This window comes from Larus michahellis, chromosome 2, assembly GCF_964199755.1.
Source record: "Larus michahellis chromosome 2, bLarMic1.1, whole genome shotgun sequence".
NCBI classification, from domain to species: domain Eukaryota; kingdom Metazoa; phylum Chordata; class Aves; order Charadriiformes; family Laridae; genus Larus; species Larus michahellis.
This window is the reverse complement of record NC_133897.1, coordinates 103,210,360-103,230,367: the sequence shown is the minus strand read 5'-3', so window position 1 is coordinate 103,230,367 and position 20,008 is coordinate 103,210,360. Positions and strand designations below refer to the sequence as shown.

The following is a 20,008-nucleotide window of genomic DNA, read 5'->3' as shown; positions in this document are numbered from 1 at the left end:
ACTTTAAAAACTTGATTCAGAGTGAACTTTTTGTTAACAGGGTAGGGCTCCCTCAGAGGGCAGCGAACAGCAGACAGAGCTGTAGCTGCAGGAAATTCCTCTGCAAGCTCACCAAACTGGTTTACACTAGTGGCGGGTCTGTGTGTCATGGGCACACTGAATCATTAAAGCGCAAATGGCTCAATGCCTTACTGCCGCCGAACACAGAAAATGGTCTCTGCCCCAGCTCCCACAAAGCGGTTCCCACCGAACAGGGACTGGTGAGGTGGATCTCGTACGGGTACAAGTGCTTGTTCCTGCACAGCAGAATTTGGATGGTTTACCAATGCAAAGAAGGAAATGCCAGTTTTATTGTTTTAATTACATGTGCTACTTTATTGTAGTCGTGTTGCACGAAAAGCAGATTAAAAGAGGTATCATAGAGTGAGCGCTATGGCTCTGCTTAGACGTGATTTACACAGTTTGAGAATCCCTGTTTTAAAACAAACACCACAAGCACCTTCTACTTGCAGCTCAAAATAAGGGCTAGAATTTCCATTTGCCTCAAAACAGCTCATTGAAGAATTTCCCTGCCTGCCCTTTTCTGTTTATGGATAGCTAAGCTAGCCTTTCCATGGAACTTGCATTGTTTTAAATCGCATCCACTTGGCACCTAATTACCATTTACATCAAACCCCTGTTTGTTTGGATTCACTCCCTTACTGAATCATTTCCTTGAGTTTTCAGGAAGACTCTGTCCTCAGCTTTCTCCTGTAGTGTTTTTACACCGTTCCCTACAATCTCCAGAAAACTGTTCCTTATGCTCAGTACAAATGCAGTCCACATAATTGCCTTAAACCATACCTCTCTGACACAGAACAGTCATTTTTTTTTGTGTGGTAAATAGGTTTGAACAATTTCTGTTCCTATTCCATGTTAGTCTTGGCAATTTTTACCCCTTAAACTCATCAGTCTAATTTTCCTTATTGGTATTAATTTTTTTCTGTCCTAAATTGCTTCCTTGCTTCAGCTGGTTTGTCAGATGTAAAAAACAATTAGCAAAAGATTATGTTCTTTAGTCTCTACTCAACTATAGGCTATATTCCCACGAAATTACTGCTCTCCACAGGTCAGACATCCTTTTGGTGTCGTAGTCATTGGACTGCTGCTGGGTCCAGCAATGGCTGTCTGCTGGAGATTACCACCTTCTCAAACTTACCACTCAGGTCTTGTTGCTTCATTGACAAGTCTGTGCTTCAGCACTGACCACCCATCGCTGTTGCGCTGGAAATCAGGTTCCCATGACTGTGTGCAAGTGCACCGGCTTTTCTTTTTCTCCCTCTTGACAACAGCATCTTACGCGTTCTGTGAGAAGAAAACACCCCAAAATCGAGCTTCCTCATTTGTGATGTATTTAATCTTAACGCATTTTTCACAATCGCTTTTCTGAGGTATCTGGTCCTGTCTGCTGCATGAGAGGGACATGAAATGGGGATGGACCAGGAGTGCTTGGCTTAGAAATCCGTGTAATATTAGTCTTTATGTTTTGGGAGGAATATCAGTGTTCTTAAGAGAGAAACCAACTTCTTATCTTTGTTATTACTGATGTTGGAAGATAAATGTGAGAATGCTCACAGGGTTTTTGAGCTTGAGGAAAGAATGTCTTTTCACCTTGCTTCCTATACTTTTTAAAATCATGTCTAAAGACAGGCTCTTTTCTTAATTATTTCCTGACCCACAGGTTAACTTTGAGTCATTAAATGGATGGAACTAAGATGCTTTGAATGAATACAGTGGGTATTGAATGGGTTCATGCATTACTCACGGTAATTTTCCTCTGCTGTTCTGACCCTCATTTGTACAACATAGATGAGAAATTGTTTTTCCTGGTATTCACTAGAACATGAAGACAGTACCCATTCCCCTAAAGTGAGAGGTTTGTAAGTAAGAGATATCAGTTCTTCATCTGTTTTTCACTGGGCAGATGTGAAAAGAGCGCCCAATGTCCATGTCTTTGCACTATGGCAGACGCAGAATGGTAAATCTCTTTTTGGCAGGGGACAGAAACTTTAAAGATTTTCATAGAAGCTAGGTTAAATGTGTCTGTTATCAACTAATTGCAGACAACATCTCAGTCTCTGATGGTACTATCTGGAGGTAAAACAGGTAATCGAAAATGTGTTCTCCACCACAGAAGGCCTGCAGTCGGGAATGAAAAATCGAATCCTTCAAAGAGACACAGGGACCGTCTGAACGCGGAACTGGACCATCTGGCCAGCCTCCTGCCTTTTCCACCTGACATCATATCGAAGCTGGACAAACTTTCTGTCTTGCGCCTTAGTGTCAGCTATCTCCGAGTCAAAAGTTTCTTTCAAGGTAGGTCTCTTTAAGATATCAATATCCTATTAAAAGTCTCCATCTAATGTACTGCTGCTTTGTACTAAACCCGAGTAAAATTAACAAGTAGTATTATATTGATAAAGGAAGAAAAAAATATCTATTATTGAATTTATTTTGTGCATGGGATGTTGCGTTGTAAATTTTGTGAGTTTCCTCCTATGCCGTTTCTGTGTTTTTCACCAAATAATTAGATAACTCCCACCCTTCCTCAGCAGGCTTTAGGAGACAGGAAAACATGACTGTAAAATCCCTAAACCAGCAAAGAGTCTTGAGGCAGATGTAATACCTGTAGATACTTCGAACTCCCTTTTTGAAGCTATTATCGTGCATGTTCACAATGCCTGTTTAAATACGATGTGAAAGTCAAGCAACTACCGTATTACCTGTGTTTGTTGTATGCCAAGAGGAAATGGGTTTGCCTGAAAGGCCAGAAAGATCCCTTTCTGTCAGGATAAGTGAGATCCAAAGGTTAAAGTGTTGACTAAAGCTGTACTAGGGTACGCTTTGTTTTTGTAGCCTGGCACACTGCACAATGAAAGCCAAATGTGTACGTTCAGATGCACATAATAAGGATCCTTCCAAACTCGTAGACATTTTTAGTTTCTTCTGTTGCTGCAGAGTTCACAAGAGGAAAATCCGGATTAGGGATTTAACAATGAAAATCCTCTCTAGCGTTGTTTAAAAAAAAGAAAAAAAAAACCTATTTGAAGGAGTATAATTGACCAAAACTTATAGGTGGACCTCAGAGATAAAGAGAAGTATCTTTTTATGGACATTATTTTTCCTTTACTACTCTTTACTACTATTTGCTGTTACTATTCTTTATTATGCACAGTGTATACAAGGGAGCCCTATATTTTTTTTTTTGTTTTGACTGGATAATAATATCTGTTGGTTGGTTTCTTGCTTTTAAAATATATTTTAATGTGAAAGAAATGCCAGTTTGACGAGGCTTTGGCGGACTGCAGGGCATTTTACGAGCTGACATCAGATTACAGATGGTGACATTACTGATAGCAGGAACCTCCCATGTCAACTGTGGCAGCTGGTTGCCCGGCCTCCAGCATCCTGCAGTTTACAGAGTGCCTCTCTTTCCCTTTGAACACATACCTGAGTCTTACGGCCCCTTCCTCTGAGCTTTACTTTCGTTTCTCATGGATTCACAAGCAATAAGCTGTCTTCAGCTGCCTTTACTGCTCTTCTGCCGGAGTTTCTAAAGATTCATTGTCTCCTTTTTTTTAAAGGGATGGGATAAAAGGAAAACAAGTAAAACCAGACTTCATCACCCTGAAATGTTCCATGCTTCGAGAGATTTCATTTAATTTAATCCCCAAATTACCTAACTGAACACATAGTTTGTGTTCCCTTCATTCTTATTTTTAAATGTTTACATCATGAAACTAAGGCTACAGAAAGCGTTGTTTATAGTAAAGGAAGGAAACTACATGCCATTTTAAGACGCGAGAGGAGGCTGGAGCTTCAGAAGGGTGGAGTGGAGGAGAGGTGAGCCCTGGAAACAGCGCTGGGTGAGGAATGGGTGCTAACCTTTGGGTAAAAGCAGGAGCTGCAGCCTCAGCTTCACAGCACACCACGATCTGCTTCCTTGTAGTTGTGGAGAAATAAGGCAGAATCTGGTGTTTTTAAAACAAAAACTTCGATAGGAAGTCACCTAAAAAAAGCAAACAGAAAATATCCATCCCCAGTGTTTTGATCTTTGTAGTGATGAAAGAGGACAGAAGAGCAGAAATGGCTTGTTTGTGGCTTTTTAAATCAAAGGATGGTACTAAGTTGTGAGCTGTTATAAACACTGTGAGGACAGAGAACAGGCCAGCGGCATACAGGGATGTTATAAAATTGGATAAAATAAAATGTATCTGGAAAAACTGACCTAGCAAATCCGTACTAGTTCACTCAGGGAAAATTAACCCAAAGGAACTGGTGTTCAACAGAAGAGACAAACCTGGAAAAGGGAACACAAAAACAATAATCGAAGACGGACAGTGGTCAGCAAATTGTTCTGTGCTTGTAATATGATATGTTGACATAAACAAGAAATCCAAGTGTGGATTTTGGTCTGTTTGCCCAGAGGCAGCGTGTCACTACACAGGAAGGTTATAATCCCTCTCTGCATGGGACCAGCATGACTCCATCTGGAATACAGCTTTCTGTTGTGGGCATCTCCTGGTCACAAGGCCATTAGTACATATTAAGGGGTGTGGAATAAATACAGGCAAGAAGCGACTATAAAGTTGGGTGGACATTAAAAAAAAAGAAAAAGAGTTAAATTAGCTTGAATGTTTACAGTTTATATGCTTCGGCTGTTTGTCTTCATAGGAGAGAAAGACAAGAAGGGAGGGATTGCTTCGGATATTTTAGAGTGGCTCAATAGAGGACCCAAGGAATGATGGCTGAAATTTGACTTGAATATCACGCAAAACTTATCTGTAATGAATTCTGCTCAGCTATCCGATATTCCTGAAACTGATGCAGTGGGGATTCACGGCATTGAAATTTGTAATCTATGACACACAGGCGTGTGCATCTTTTGTTTAAAAGCCTGTTCTGTGAGTTTTAAGGAAGTTAAGTTTAAATTCCATGTTTTTAAAAAGTGCTTGTAAGGATGCTGTCTGCCATTAAAAAAAAAAAAAATTAATAGTGCTATTTGGCACATAAGTTCATATATGACATTGCAGATTCAACCCATAACAGTTCGGCAATTCCCGTGACAATTATAATTACACACCTTCAGCAGTCCCAGTGGTTTCTAGACATACTCGTTTACTTACCACTAGGTGTCCTTTCAGTAGCTACGCTGCAATACTCGGTGTGTAGCACAAATATTGTATTTATAAAGATCAATAGCCAATTAAAGGGCATAGAGTGACCTCACCGTATTGATTTCAAGTATGAAAATAATTTTGCAGAGAATTAGGTATTAGGGGATAGAGACTATTCATCAGTCGTTTGTTCCCTCTTTGGTGACCATTACAGGTTAGTGCCTTGAAGCATGTGGCCAGTTCATCTTATTTAAGTTGTTTAAGCAAAGGCCTGTTTCTTTTCCGAAATTTAGATCTGGTTGTTGAGACAGATTTTTCTGCTATTCAGTTTGAGTCTCTGTGGTGGATTCCCTCCCTCATTCTTAGAAATGTTTTCCTTTGGCTTCAGAACAATTCTTCTGTCTACTTGGTTTACAGTCTTCGTATCTCTGTTATCAGTTGGCTCTATTAATAGCCCCGCTCCCCCCTAAGCTATATGCATTTAGTCATTTTGCATTTTCCTGATAAGCACTTCAAAATGGCTTGCAGTGGTAACCTTCCAGTCTCACCAGATCTCTTGTACCAAGCGTCACGGATCTGAACCAGTGCTTAGACTGAGAGACGTCAGCTGCTACAGGAAGCCGTGCCGGTCATTCGACCCTGACAAAAATTTGCCTTGGGTGGGGCTCCTGTGGGAGTGGAGTGGTACTTAGGGGCTGTGACCACTTGAGCTTGTGGGCCCCCGTCTTGGCCATATTCCATCTTGGTTAATTGTAGTCTCTCTTCCTTTACCACTCTTGACAATGCATCCTTTAGTACCTCTTATTTCTCAGTTTTTCCACTGGCGGAAAAATGGTGGTCTTACTCCACTTCAAAACCGACTGCCTTTTGTTGATCGTTTAAATTGTTCCCTTCTAGTATAGGTATTAATTCTGTAAACTTATGTACAAAGAATAGCACCTTGTTCTTTTAGCATCTCAGATCCTTTCTGAGAGACAGCTAACTTCAGCTTCCCAGTACCTGTAAGGAAAGTAGTTACGACAATTTAGATAGACAAATAGAGTTACAACTAGGGCTTCTCATCTTTCAGTTCTTGGTGTAACTTAACCTTGTATTGGTAGGCCACTCAAAGTTTCCTTCAATATACCATTCATCAGTGTTAATCCTTATGAATGATAACTGATGCTGTTGATGGCGTCTTAGATGGCAAAAGTAGAGACCTCAATATGGATAATTTTTTTTTATTATTCAAGAAATGGGGGTACTTTAAATATTTCACTACATAATTTATGTAAAAAGTAATTCAATTTAATAGCTTGTTATTTTTCCCATCTGGTCATTTTATGCATGCAGAAACGTGTATTTTGTTTTTATACACACATACACAAACGCAGCAACATGCATGCACACACAAAAACAGTGTCATCCCAACAAAAAGTTCCTCGCAGTATTATTTTGACTCTCTGGGTTTATTTCAGACTTCAATGCCTTCTCTGTATTTTCTTACTTCCAAACTTCATTTCATTTTGAAAACTGAAAATCTGAGAGATATATGGATGACTAAATAAGGAATGTAGAGTCATAAATTAACTCTGTGAATAAACATATTCAAAGTTTCGGTGAATTTTATATTTACATTGTAATCCAGTTCTTTCCAAAATTAGTGACAGTCAAGTATGGAGACGTTGTTTGACCTGCTTTATGCTAAAGTTATATATGCATTTTAAGATGAATTTCTGTAGAGTCTAAGAAATTTGTCTACAAATGTTGGTTCATCTGCTTCCATGCAGAATTTAAGATTTTAGGAAAAAGGCCTGTAGTGGACTTTCCTGCATAAAAAATCAACTGTGCCTAAACCTGAGGGTCATTTGTCTAATGTTTTTGTAAATCTGCAACATGAATGATTCCACACCTTCCTTGTCAATCCCTAACATCCAAGCTGGAGCTCTCCTACTGCACTTCGAGTCCTCCTTCTATAGAAGAACAATTTATTCCCTTTTCTTGTGGCATCCAAGCGTTTACAGCCATGAAGGTGTCCCATGTTTCCCTCAGTCTTTTCTTCCTTAGACAAAACAGCCCTGCCCCGCTCCTTTGTTTTATTCTCAAGGGCTATATTTTCTTTAATCATTCCTGTTGGTCTGCTTTTGTCTTTTTTTCAAAATTAAGCTAGGGTATGTGCAATGCATCCTTCCATTGTACAACAAATAACTGATACCTTTTCTCAGATTACGGTTTCTTAAGTAAGCTTGGTCCCCCTTCCAACAAGATTCTTCAGTTTACTTTTGAAAACACTGTGAGACAGTAGGAATAGCCTTTTTAAACTTCTGAAGACAAGTAATATCTATTCTTCCCATCCACATGTCCAGTTGTAGAAGGTAATTAATTTAGTGTAACATGACAACATATCCTTGACAGATCTGTTGATTTCTACTTCTTTTTTATTACATTTACATCTTTGCAAATAGGCTGTTTGATATTTTTCTCCGGTATTTTTCTAGGAATTGAAGCTCAGCATAGTGGTCCTACTATCTTTTGGTTTCCTCTTCCCGTGCTTTCTCCAGTTAAACTCCATGTTTGTCCTCTTCTAGTCTTTCAAAATCTCCCCTTTCTGTCATGATTTCTCATAGGCTAAGAGCTAATAGCTCTGGGTGTGCTTCAGCTCATTCTCAAAATATGCTGCAATGAGTCTCACCAGAACAACTAACTTGCAAATATTAAACTCCTCCAAGTACCAGAGGTACTAGCCTTGATGCTGGTGTTTAGTGTCAGTATCTGTCTGACCCTAGCTAATAGAAGCAAAAAGAGGCAATAAACACTTAAACTTCTTTGGTTTTGCATTGTCTGTAGCTCCTCCTCTGCTGAGTAGCAGAAGACTTTTTTCCCAACCTTGTACTTTTCCAAGTCCTTGGCAAAGGGCTTCCAGAATGCTTTTGAGACCCTTCCTTTTCTTCCTACATCTTATTTTATGCATCGTCTTTTCTGTTTCTCTTCTTATACACCTGTGCTTTATTTTATTAATTTAAAAAAATATTTTCTGTGAGCTTCCAGTCATTGAAGAACTCAGGATTTTGTTAAGATGGTCTTTTCTTGTATTTCCCACTCTTCATTGACATGGTTTACACTTATCCCCTACGCATTGGTCTGTTCAAAGAACATCCAGCTCCTACTTCCGTTGGATATCTGTCCTCTGAGATTTTGCCTTCCAGTTCGCCAGGTGTACTGAAGTCTCCCTTCCTTAGGTTTGGTGTCTTCATGTTGCTGTGCCTTGGATTGCTGCTGCTGGGAGAACCATCAATTTCAGGATTTCCTGGTCACTTTCACCAACTGCTCTCCCTCCTTCTAACCCATTTCTCCCCTTCAATTAAATCTCTTTTATATATATTTATTTTTTTAGTTCTGGCAGGATAGCACATACTGTGTGGCTTCTGTCTTTCTTCTGATTTAGCATTTATATTAGTGGGTCATTTCCTTTTACTCATTTATGTGTTTGGTGCCATCCAGTTCCCACCGATGTTTATCTTTAATGGAAATTGGATTTGTTCCTTTTAAGAAGAAAGCAACAAAGGATTCCTCCCAGCTGGCCTGATTTTCAGTATCCTCAATTACTTGCAGTCTGTTCCAGCTTTCATCTCCTCTTACTGTATCCATGGCCGTTGATCTCATAGCTCAATAACACACATGGACTTCTTACTACTTTGATTCAGATTCCTTAGGCTCATTCATTAGACTCTTTAGATTAGGCTGTCCTAAGGAAGGACAGCTATTATTTCTTGTAGTATTTGAATATTTAGCGCAGCAGGCCACCCTCTATAGCTTGCAGACATGTTTCTGATGTGACACGCCTGTCACTGCAGTGCCACTCACAGACAATTAAGAAATTAAAACTTGAGGTGGGTAGGGAAGCAGAGAATGATGTTGCTTTCAGTGCATTATCTGCACTGTAATGGTGTTCAGCACTGCTTTATGAGTGCTGTTTACCTGAACCAAAGCTCCTGGCCTGAGGATCCAGGATTCCACTGCAGTGCAAGCAGAGGGATTATCAGGCATTCTATTTTTCCGCACTGTCTCTCCCTAACATTTCTGTTTTTCCAGAGTTTTCTTTTCAAAATCTCTCAGCTAAAGTTTTTTTCTGGGTTGACAAGTTCTGTTCTTTTGGTATAAATATGTTTTTTAGATTTTACTTTAAGTAAGCAAGGAAAATTTTTCCACAACAAGATTTAACCGATTTTGAAACTAAACCCATACGTTTGAGTTTATTGTTACAATTATGGCCTATACTGGATATATTTCCATGGGAAAATTTCTTCTTTCATTTGTTAGCTGGTTCCAGTAGCCTGAAGCTTTCCCTTAAATTTAAAACCATTGTCTTAGTGAATCACAGAAGGGTTGAAGTTGGAAAGGACCTCTGGAGGTCATCTGATCCAACCCGCTGGCTCAGGCAGGGCTACCTAGGGACAGTTTCCCGGGACCATGTCCAAATTGCTTTTGAATATCTCCAGGGAGGGAGACTCCACAACCTCTCTGGGCAATCTGTGCCAGTGCTTGGTCAACCTCACAGTGAAAAAGTATTTCCTGATGTTCAGAGTCTTGTGTTTCACTTTGTGCCCATTACCTCTGATCCTGTCACTGGCCACCACTGAAAAGAGCCTGGCTCCCTCTTCTTTACATCCTTCCTTCAGGTATCTAGACGTGCTGATGAGATCCCATCTGAGCATTCTCTTCTCCAGGCTCTCAGCCTCTCCTCATAGGAGAGATGCTCCAGTGCATTCAGCATCTTCGTATCCTTTCACTGGACCCTGTCCAGGTCCTTTGTACTGGATGTATTTAGAACAGATATAGGAAAAGTAAAATAATAGAAGACCTGAAATACAAGTAAAGATTATAAGAGAGGCTACACTGAGAACAGGATAAAATGCCTAAAGCAACAATCATGGAATTATACCTCCTTGACTCCATCTGTTCACTCCCACTGATCTTTTCTTGGTATGATTTATAAATTGAGTTCCTTTATGGAAATAATAAGAGGCTTTCAGATTATCAACAAGCCTCTAGTTTTTGGTGAAACCTGTACTTTGAATTATAAATCCTGGATTCCAATTGCAGTTCTCTGCTTAGTTAGGCTTGAAGCTGTTACCTTGAGTCAAGAAGTCCCCAACACAACTGAACGGTTGAACAAGTTTGTTTTTTAAAGTCATATTCTACTGATTTAGAGCACTCCCAGTTCTGTCCTCTGAAACAAAATGCTTGAATGATTTATTTCTTGAAAGAGAAATACGGACTTTTCTTTTTGCACACATACAAAACGTCTTTAGGGTATGTGTTGCTGTAATCCACAGTCATAGCTTATTTGATTGTCTATAAGCATTTAGGCTGTTTAGGCTTCTCAGGGCAGCATATTCAATGACTTGCACTGAGAAGGAACCTTCATGGTCAGAGTGGGTAACAGGTAAGGTTATTGCTGTGGCTGGACTGAATCATCGTATTCAAATTACCACAGCGTACAGAGTGTTTCAGCCAAAAAGGGAGGGTTCATGAAAGAAACATTTTCCACTCTCTACCACTCTCTAATTTTACCATCTTCATAACAACATAGCAATTGAAAAGAGGAAAAAGTGTTCTGCTGCATAAGTGGTACGCAAGTAAATCTTTGAAGGAAGACCTACTGTCTGCAAGTCATTATCTAATCAAGTGCTAAACTACTACATCAGTGAAATTTTTGTACAAGTGTCAAGACTTTAAGCAGGCTAGCTGCACATATTCATTCCTGAGATCTGGCAGCACTCGTTTCTGGAGAAGCAGCTGCACATTGACTCTCCCCTACATCACCCATTTTCAAACAGTGGATAATTTTGATTAGATTTTTTTGACATTTTTAATTGCCAGAGAGACTATTTTATTGTGACATATTGCTTATACCAATGCTTCGCTTTTTTCTTTTCCCCTTGTTTTCTGGGGACACCATTCATTCCGTGTAACAAATACCTGAGGCTGTTTTGCACTGCACGTCCTCTTAGATAACCTGGAGATCTCTCTGACCCTGTGGAGACCTTTGCTGACTCTTGGAAGAGGACCATATCTCCTCTTTGTGCCTTGTTGTAAGAGGATGGACCTCCTTCTGCTAGTTGGCTTTCTCTTTAGTTTCTTGCAAACAAGATGGGTTTTGTAGGAGAAGGAGAGTAGATTTACAAGCAGGATTTACTTGAGAATAAGCCTATATTCAGAAAGAACAAGAGGACTCTTAAATTGCTTGAATTCCTGTCACCTTTGAAGACCAAGGGAACCTGTTAGTGCAACACTATGTTAAGTGTCGTATTCTGAGACTGGCTCTAAATTCCATACCTTTTTTTTTTTTGGAGTAATGGCAAATAAAGGACCATAGTTATAAATGTCAGGTCTTCCCTGGTATTCCTTGGGTACTCGTGCCATGTGCTGTGGGTTGTTCATATTATCAGACCTCACAAGCTCAGAGCTGAATCAGTCATCTGCACAGAGAGGGCTGGACTTGATAGACTTCGTGCTGTCTTTGGGAAATACACCATCATGATGATTCTTCCTGCAGAACTTCCTCTTGCAACTCTGGATCTGTATCTTGTACCACTTTTCTATTGTTGGATGCCATTCAAGTGAACATCCCTGTAAGCTGCAGTGTTTCTCCTGGTATTGGCAAGACTGATTATAAAACCAGGGAGCTGGAAATGAGAAGTGACGGGGGAGGAATCTTTGACTGTTAGATTTCTCCTGCGGGCGTTTGGCACTGGAAGAGTTCCACTGTTTCAAGCAATAGTAGAAATCCACTCAGAACCAGACAACATGGTCACAGACACACACAGTGTCTGATTTTATAGGTGTTCCCACAAACCACAGCTGCTATATTTGTCCAATGCTAGGGGAAGTCCCCAAAATACTTTGAGTTGTTAAGTGCGGGTCCTTATCTTTCTCCAGCTTACTTAGTAATTTTTAGCCATTCTGATTTGGTAGGCTTTTATGCTCAGTTACATTTGATTAGCTCACTCTATGCATCTCACATAGCATTGACGTAAATAAATGCAGGTATGTGGCAAGGAAAAAACTGGGCCCATCTAATCCAGTAGACTGATATATGTACTGACTTTTGCATTCAGTGATGTTCGTCTTGGTCGAGCGCTGTGCTTCTTCAATCCTTCCTCTGCAGCTAAGACCCTTCTTGGCTCAGCCTTGTACCAGCTGTTGAAATACCTTTATAGTCCCCTGTGGATCAAATTCTATTATCCTACGCTATAATGAATAAACTTTTACTGACCTCATTTTCTTGAGTTAAATTGTATTTGGATGTTGGAGACTGAGAATGAACTTAGCATGAAGTTTAGTTCAACTGCAACCTGAGTCTTCCTTGGATATGGAAACAAGATTGGTTTTCATCGTAGGAAAGATTGTATTTTTACTCCAGAAGTTGCTAGCAATTGCAGTGACCATAGAAGGTCCTAGCAATAATTCTGTCCTAAGCACTGCTGCAGTGGATGGGAGGTAGGAAAGCATTCCCTCAGACTTGAACTTTGGCCTGGTTTACACTTGTTCTCAGCTTCATGAGTGATTACCATCTCTGAGAGGAAACGTGTTTCTTTACTGTCAAGAAAATGATTTACTTTGTTTCTTATTTTAAACACAGATATGTTTTAAAGAAAAGACAATACCTCTTATCCAACAGAACAAGGAATTTAGCTTGGCGTAATGTAATTGCTTTGAAGACAAATAGGACGAATAGCTTTAGGCTAGAGAACAGTGTGGGAGACTGTCCTCCTGGTTTCTCTTCTCACTTTGCTACTGCCTCACTTTTGGCTTACAGCACATGGTGAAGCTCTCTGTAGAGAACTGTGAAACAATGCAGATGTTAGAGTGCTATAGCAAGAAGCAGAGTGGCTATGTAATTTTGGGGATAAGCCCATGTGAATTAGTCCTTCTAAGAGGCACAGTTTACTAGAGTATGTGCCTTGCCATCCCCATACAGACACAATTTTTTTCAAGCTCCAGTTATGTTCATGTAACAGCGTAAGACACTGTGTGCCCATACCAATATCCTTAGAGCTAGCTCGAAGACCTCTGCGCCACGCTCCATCATGTCCAGAGCAGACATACCTCACTGGTGCTTGTCAGATCAGGTAACTCCAATCTTTTGAGTCTGTACAATTATATTGGCTATGCCAAAGTAGATCTCAAGACGATACTTGTAGTCCATGGAGATGGAAAGCTGCAAGTGTAGGCTGAGACCAAGAGCAATCATGTTTCAGTGCATATAGGTCCCTCCTGCTTGTCATTTATCATATTTTCAGGCAAAACCCAGGAAGCTGTCCTAAGACCATTTGCCAGATAGCAGCATGGATGGAGATGGGGAAGAACCGTATGGCAGTATGTCATAGCTCCTTTGAAGACAAGTCTTCCAGAGTAGTGTAAATATAGTCAGGAATGATTTCTGATGAGACTTTAGGGAAGGCAAACCCATTAATACCTTGAATTAAGAGCCTGCCATTCAGATGTAAATCTAAAACACTGCTTTCTTTCTAAGACTTTTCAAAAATAATTTGAATTACAAGACTACTATTTAGCTTTTGGACTTTGTAATAGTCTTATAGAGTCAGCTCATGAAGTTCTGAAATGCTCTCTCATACGCCTCACTAGCAGTGCATGGTGGTTACTGGGACCCTGAGAAGTCCATGAGATGCAGTCTGAAGGCTAAACATGGGGGCAGGGGAAATGTGGAGATTGCAAAGATGTGCCAAGACTAGACAAAATAATTATATTATTTTAAATTGCACTTACCAGCACTTTTCCCTATTATGATTTTCAACTGGAATTCATACCTAATATAGATCAAGCTACATATAAAGATAAGTTTACTGGTTGTAGTCAAGCTGGATGGGTGGAGGGGGTAAGAAGGCGCAGGGTAGGCTGGAGGGGAGAGGACAAAGATTAATAGCCAGACCCTTAACTGGCTTCCGTCATCTACTTACTGGATTTTCATATAAATGCTGTACTGCTTCTATCTATTAACCACTCACATATGTGTTTTATTATCTACTTTCCAGAGTTTTATTTTAAAAAACGTCTTTCTTGTTCTGCTCCCCAAAGGCTTACTAATTGTTAGGCAACTGAAGCTCTGAGACTATTGCCTGTCATGTGCATCAGTATTGTCTTAGTGGGTTTTCATATTGCTCCCTCTGCATCGTCTGTCTGTGTCTGTTGTTTCCTGTCTTATACTAGGTAGATGCATGCTTTATCAGTGAGTGAGCAGTTCTTTATTGTGAGGGGCCAAGTGTCTTTCCATCTCTAATGGTCCTAAAGATCCACTGGAATGAGTAAACATAGGGACAAGAGGATACCAAAACAAGGAAGAGGGCAGGGCTAAGAAGTGGCCTGAAGATTTTCTGTAATTCATTCTGTCTTTTCAAGATTCTATTTAGTCTCTGATAAATTCAATTTAAATTTTGTTTACTGATAGCATTTTATTGACTTTTTTGAATGTACTTGGGGTATTTATTTTTTTTTTCATACTGTGCTTAGAGTTTTAAATGAGTTTAAAACAAGCAAATGAAATCTAAATTAAATGCTAGCAATAAACAAAACACCTCACTAAAATTCAGGTAGGCAGCCCTGGTTAACCTAGTTACTACTCCAGAAAATGTGTGCCAACGACTGGAAGCTCTTATTTTATGTCATGCAGCACTCAACGGTGACATCTTCTCTGAGTAGCAGCCTGACGCATTTGTTCAGTGTTGACATGGAAGGGCATTATCCTATAACCCACAGACACCATTTCTCAGGATTTCTTTAATAATTGATTTTCCACATTCTGACCAGTCCTCACAGTCTTGGAGAAGGCTGAAGTCTCTTCAGTTCATGCCTTTCGGTCTTCCTTGTGGCGTAATTTCCAGAACAGTTTGGCATATCTTTGTCTGAATGCTGCCCATGGACAAGATTGGTGCTTCCTTCCTTTCCTCCTAAACCTCTGTCCATTTGGTTGCCGACATCACTGCTGCTCCAGCATCTGCTGTCAGAAGCACCTGTCAGGGTGCCGCAAAAGCTGGCAGCTCCCTAAGGGATGGAGGCTCCCCATGGCGTCCATCAGGGCCTCCCAACCAGGGCCTGTCCCACCACCGCAGCCAGGAGCAAGGCATCCGGGGTACAATGGGGACAGCCCCAGCCCTGGGCATTGGGCACCTCCCTGGGGATCATCTGAAGCCACACTCTGCCTTCTTTCTCTGTCTTGCCTCTATAGCCTGGGGACATCTTGTCCCTTCCACCATTTCTGGACTGTAACTTCATTTTTGAACATGATGCAAAGACTGTTGTCCAAAACTTTTATCTTCCTTGTTTTGTAACCTCTGTATCACAGGCACTCCTGTCATCAGCAGCAATTGTGCTCCACAGAAATCATAGCCAATAGCTTCTCTTCCTTGCCCATTTCTCTGAATGAGCAACTTGCTCTGCCACCTCTATGGGCATCTCTATGCCCAGCTTTTTCCTATTAAGGACATGTAATCGCAGTAATCCTTGCCTATCAAGTCTTTATTCTTATCAATCCTCTCTCCTCTTCCTGTAGCTTTGACTCTTTCTCCTACAGCCATTGTTCGTTTTCTTCACGTTGCCCTGTATGAATAAAATGCCCTTGAAATCATGCTTGCGTCACCCACCAATTCCTCCTGCACAAAAACCTTCCTAGTTGTAAGCAGAGCTACAGATGGCTGGGAGGTTTATAGAAGTATGAAAGTAAATAAATAAATTGATGATTTAGTCAAACCCAGAAGTTTATGATTTATCACATGATTTATACAGCTGAATCTGTGCAAGACATCTGTCTTTCTAGGCTGTGACTAGATCTTATTTAGATGCTTGGAAATCATAAAACATGAGACGGGAACTGGTATCTGCAAAGCTTACCTCATTTTGCTATATGATTAATCCCACAGTTTGGCTCAATGGATTACTATAAAGGACTTGTTTTCATTTAATTATATTTGGTCTAGTGTCTTTTTTGTCTTATTGGCAGGAAAATCCCAACTGACAGAGATGCTTTTCTTCTCTATCTAGTGTAGTGGTAGCAAATAAGTGCTCTGAACATTCACCACCATGAAATGAAATATTTTTTTTTAGATGAGGCAGGGCAAATTTCCCTTTATAAATCCAGTTTTCATTTGATTATAATTTTTGTTGCAATTATGTAGATAGCGCAATTGATAAATTTTCTAAAATCTTGACATCTATATGAGTACAAGCGGAAGCAGAATGCATATCAATAAACTAAATTAAATGCTTACTAAGAGAAGTTAAAACGCACTTTAAAACTTCCTTCAAAGAAGCTTATAATTTCTTCCATGAAAGTTTGATGCTATGCAACAGTCTCGCCAAACACGTATCACATGGATTTACTGTGTCCCTAAAATTCCATTGAAATCCCCTCAATGCATTCCCTTTTTATATCTGCACGGAGTATATCAAGTTGAAGGTGTACATATAGGAAGTAAATCTCTGCCTGTAGTTTCTTGTTATAATAAATAAAGTGTCCGCTATTCCCATTTACCTATGAACCTGCAACAAGAATTGGCTACTTACATATTGGAAACAGCTGAAAGAAGTTGGGAGAAGAGGACTGAAAACAAGCAAAGATCAGATCTAAATCAAAACCCAACATATATTTTTCTATTTCTAGTCCATTAACAATTTCATAACCACTTTACTAATTGTATAGTTGCAAAACATGTATGTCACCTTATATTAATCTTACATATTCCCCTGAGTGTTTCAACACCTGCACAGAAAATGCTATCTTCTCTGTGTTAATATTATGTAGTATATCAGTGTCACTGAAAACTTGTCACAAAAACTCTGTATTTTTTCCCACATAATTTATTAAAATGATACTGTGCCATCAAATGACCCCTATAAACCTCGTGTGGAAAATGGCCCAATAAATAATACTTTATGAAAACATATCTTGAGAGGAGAAGTAATCTAACCTAGATAATACATCTTGAACTGATGAACGTAAGGATTTATGTGGAAAATATTCCAATATATTATTATGAGGGCTAAGATAGTAAGTGGAGAAAAATGGAATTTCATTTCTTCTTTCCATACTTTTTTATGTCTTAATCTACATCGCTGCATATGGAAAACATCTCAAAACAAGTAATATTTGTGTGAGGAAATTAGAGATGTTTAAAATTACAGGAATTACTTTAATAGTTATTAAAGGCTCAGTCATGCAAGCTGCAAAGTGCTCTCAAATTACTATGTGTTCAACAGGAATTGAATTGTTTTCAACACTTCAGAGCCATCAGAACTGTATAATAATTAAACTCTAGCAACAGAGCTCTATATACCTGTTTGAAGGAAGAGTTCTTTCTTGTAAGCCAAAAACGTACTTGGTGACATGGCAGAGAGCTTGAAGGTATTACACGTTGCAATAGCAGTGTTCATTCTTATTGATGCTAGCAAGCGCTTTAGAAATATTTAATGCATTTGGCAGTAAGCGCCATATTATTTGGGGACAGTGATCCAGCCTACATTTGTTGCTGCCGACTTATGGCTAGGAAAGCAGCGATAATGTCAGTTTGAAGGTTTGCTTCGCGATCGCACCTTGTAAGTATGATGGTGGTAATTGATAATGTATTTAAAACCAGTAGCGTGACTGAGATAATAACCTCTGGCAGAATGAGGTGGGAGGAGAGGTCGGTTTATGGACAGAGGACGTGCCCCTTGCAGCAACACTACAGGGGCACTAAGTTTGAAGAGATCATTTGAAAAAGAGGAGTTTCTTTATTGTTTCTTTGTTGTCTTTATCTAGTCAAGTCACGATCTCCAGATAGAGGTCTGGAGGGTGTTTATTTGAGATATTCTAGCTTCAGCAGATATTCCATCTTCCGAATATTTGAACATAACGTTCAACAAGCTCAGTTTTAGTTCTGGAAATAAAGTAGAATGGTTTATCCATCTAGAGAGAAGCTGCAATGGCAAACTACGCTGTTGTGACTCTCCATCGCTCTCTTGCCAAACGATACACCCAGCAGCGTGTGAAAAACATGTTGGGGAAGACTTTTAAGGCCTGAAATGCCTGTAGCAGAGACTGGGAAATGCAACAGAAACTTTCCAACGATGAAGAGGACAGTGGGAAACCTAATCTTCATCCCACTGAGGCAATCTGCCAGGAAAGACCTACTCCAGGCAAAATCCAGGCAAAAGGCCCGTTCTCCGAAAACAACAGGTTTGGTTGGGGGGGAAACAGAAAGGCAACTGGTCAAGTCCTTAATTCCTTATTATATTTCACTTAACTTTGGCATTAGTGGAGTAATACAAGTCAGGCCTTCAGAAGCTGGCCCAGTGTTTTGAAAACTGCATTGCCTGAAGTTAAATGTATTTTTAGGAATCAAAGCAAAAATTCCATTGAAAAGGTTGAAGCCTGGGAGGGGTGAGCTCACACCTTCACCACTCCAGTAATTTGGCTGGAGAGTGTTTCATGCTAGGTAAATTGGGCACCAGCTACCCATATTGCAGCCAGATTCGCAGTGGTAGCAGGCTGCTGGAGGGAAAGAACACTGGAAAGGGAACTCAGATCTACATGGAGATAATGGGATACATGTGAACAATTGGCGGGATTTTATCAGTGTACTTTGGTGTCAAGCTTTTAGTGAAATCTGTCATTTTTATTTTTCCTGAATGTGCTTTTGCTGTTTACCTTGGTGACTTTCCTTCCCTGTTTCAGTGTCTGTAGTTTGTTAATCTGTTTTCTTCCTGTAATTTTTGAGAAATATTTTCCACATATTTTTCTCTAGCGGCCTTTCTAGAGATAACTCACCTCACCTCTTTTTAAATGCTTTTCTTTTTTGCATCTTCCTCACCTGTAGACTTTCTTGTTATCTCCATGTAGAATTTTTTACCCCTTTTCCCATCTTTGCTACAACATTCTCCCTTTTCCCTGTATTCCTTGCTTCATCCCCAAGGTTTTTCTTATATCTGCCCTCTGCCGTTCCAGAACTAGATCTCCATCTCTTCTCTCTACTAACAGACCGACTTTGGTGGGAAAGCGATGCTCTCTTTTTTTTTTTTTTTTTTTTTTTTTTGCTTGCTAGTAAGACATTGTTCTTGTCTCCTGTTGGGTGAAAGAAGGACTGGGCAAACCTCTTTTCCGTTCCCCTCCGTGAGGGCCTTTTGCCCTATGTGGTCTGGGTGTGGTGAGCTCAGATAGCCCGCTGATGCTTTCATTGCATGGGCCACAGGGAGGGGATGTACCTTTCATTCCCTCCCCTACACAGAGCCCTACCACAGCGTCAAGATGATGAGAATCATTGCAGTGGAGGGACGAAGCCTTAGGGCGGGAGGGGGGGAATAAATAACGAATTGTTGTCAACCCTCCCTACTGCATTAGGCTGCCAGATGATTGCTTATTCCTTGCTCCCACCCACACGCTTCATGCCACCACCAGCATTCTTGGTCCTTTGTGGCTGATGTTGTGGGCTAGTCAGCTGATGAGTCAGCCCTGCTAACCAGTGCTTTTCCAGCTCCCCATGGCAGGGACAGCTTTGGCGTAAGAGTTTCAGCCAGGATTATCTGCATGGAAGGGCAGGGGGGACCGCTTGGGCACCTTAATTGATGTATTTAGAAGTTTGCCATTCTGCATATAAAGAGCAGGTTTCCAGGGGTGTGCAGTTCAGCTCGTCTTGTTCTCTTTGCGTACGCTCCGATGCAGGGAGTTTTGAAACTGCACCCTGTATACCATCTGTTAGTATGGGAGCGGGGAGTTAATGGGAAATTCAAACTTTGAATAGGTCAGGAAATTCAAAGTTTTGTTCTCACAGCAATTAACTACATGTTGGTCTCAGATGGTATTTTAGCTCATCGGGTTA

General features: G+C 40.3%; 1 protein-coding gene across 1 annotated transcript in view; it reads left to right on the top strand.

Moving 5' to 3' along the window:
* AHRR (aryl hydrocarbon receptor repressor) overlaps positions 1-20,008 on the top strand; it is an 87,332-nt gene that overhangs the window by 22,500 nt on the left and 44,824 nt on the right. Inside the window, exon 3 of the mRNA XM_074573591.1 lies at positions 2,174-2,355. Within this exon, the coding sequence (XP_074429692.1) occupies positions 2,174-2,355 (182 nt within the window). The remainder of the gene's footprint in view (positions 1-2,173; positions 2,356-20,008) is intronic.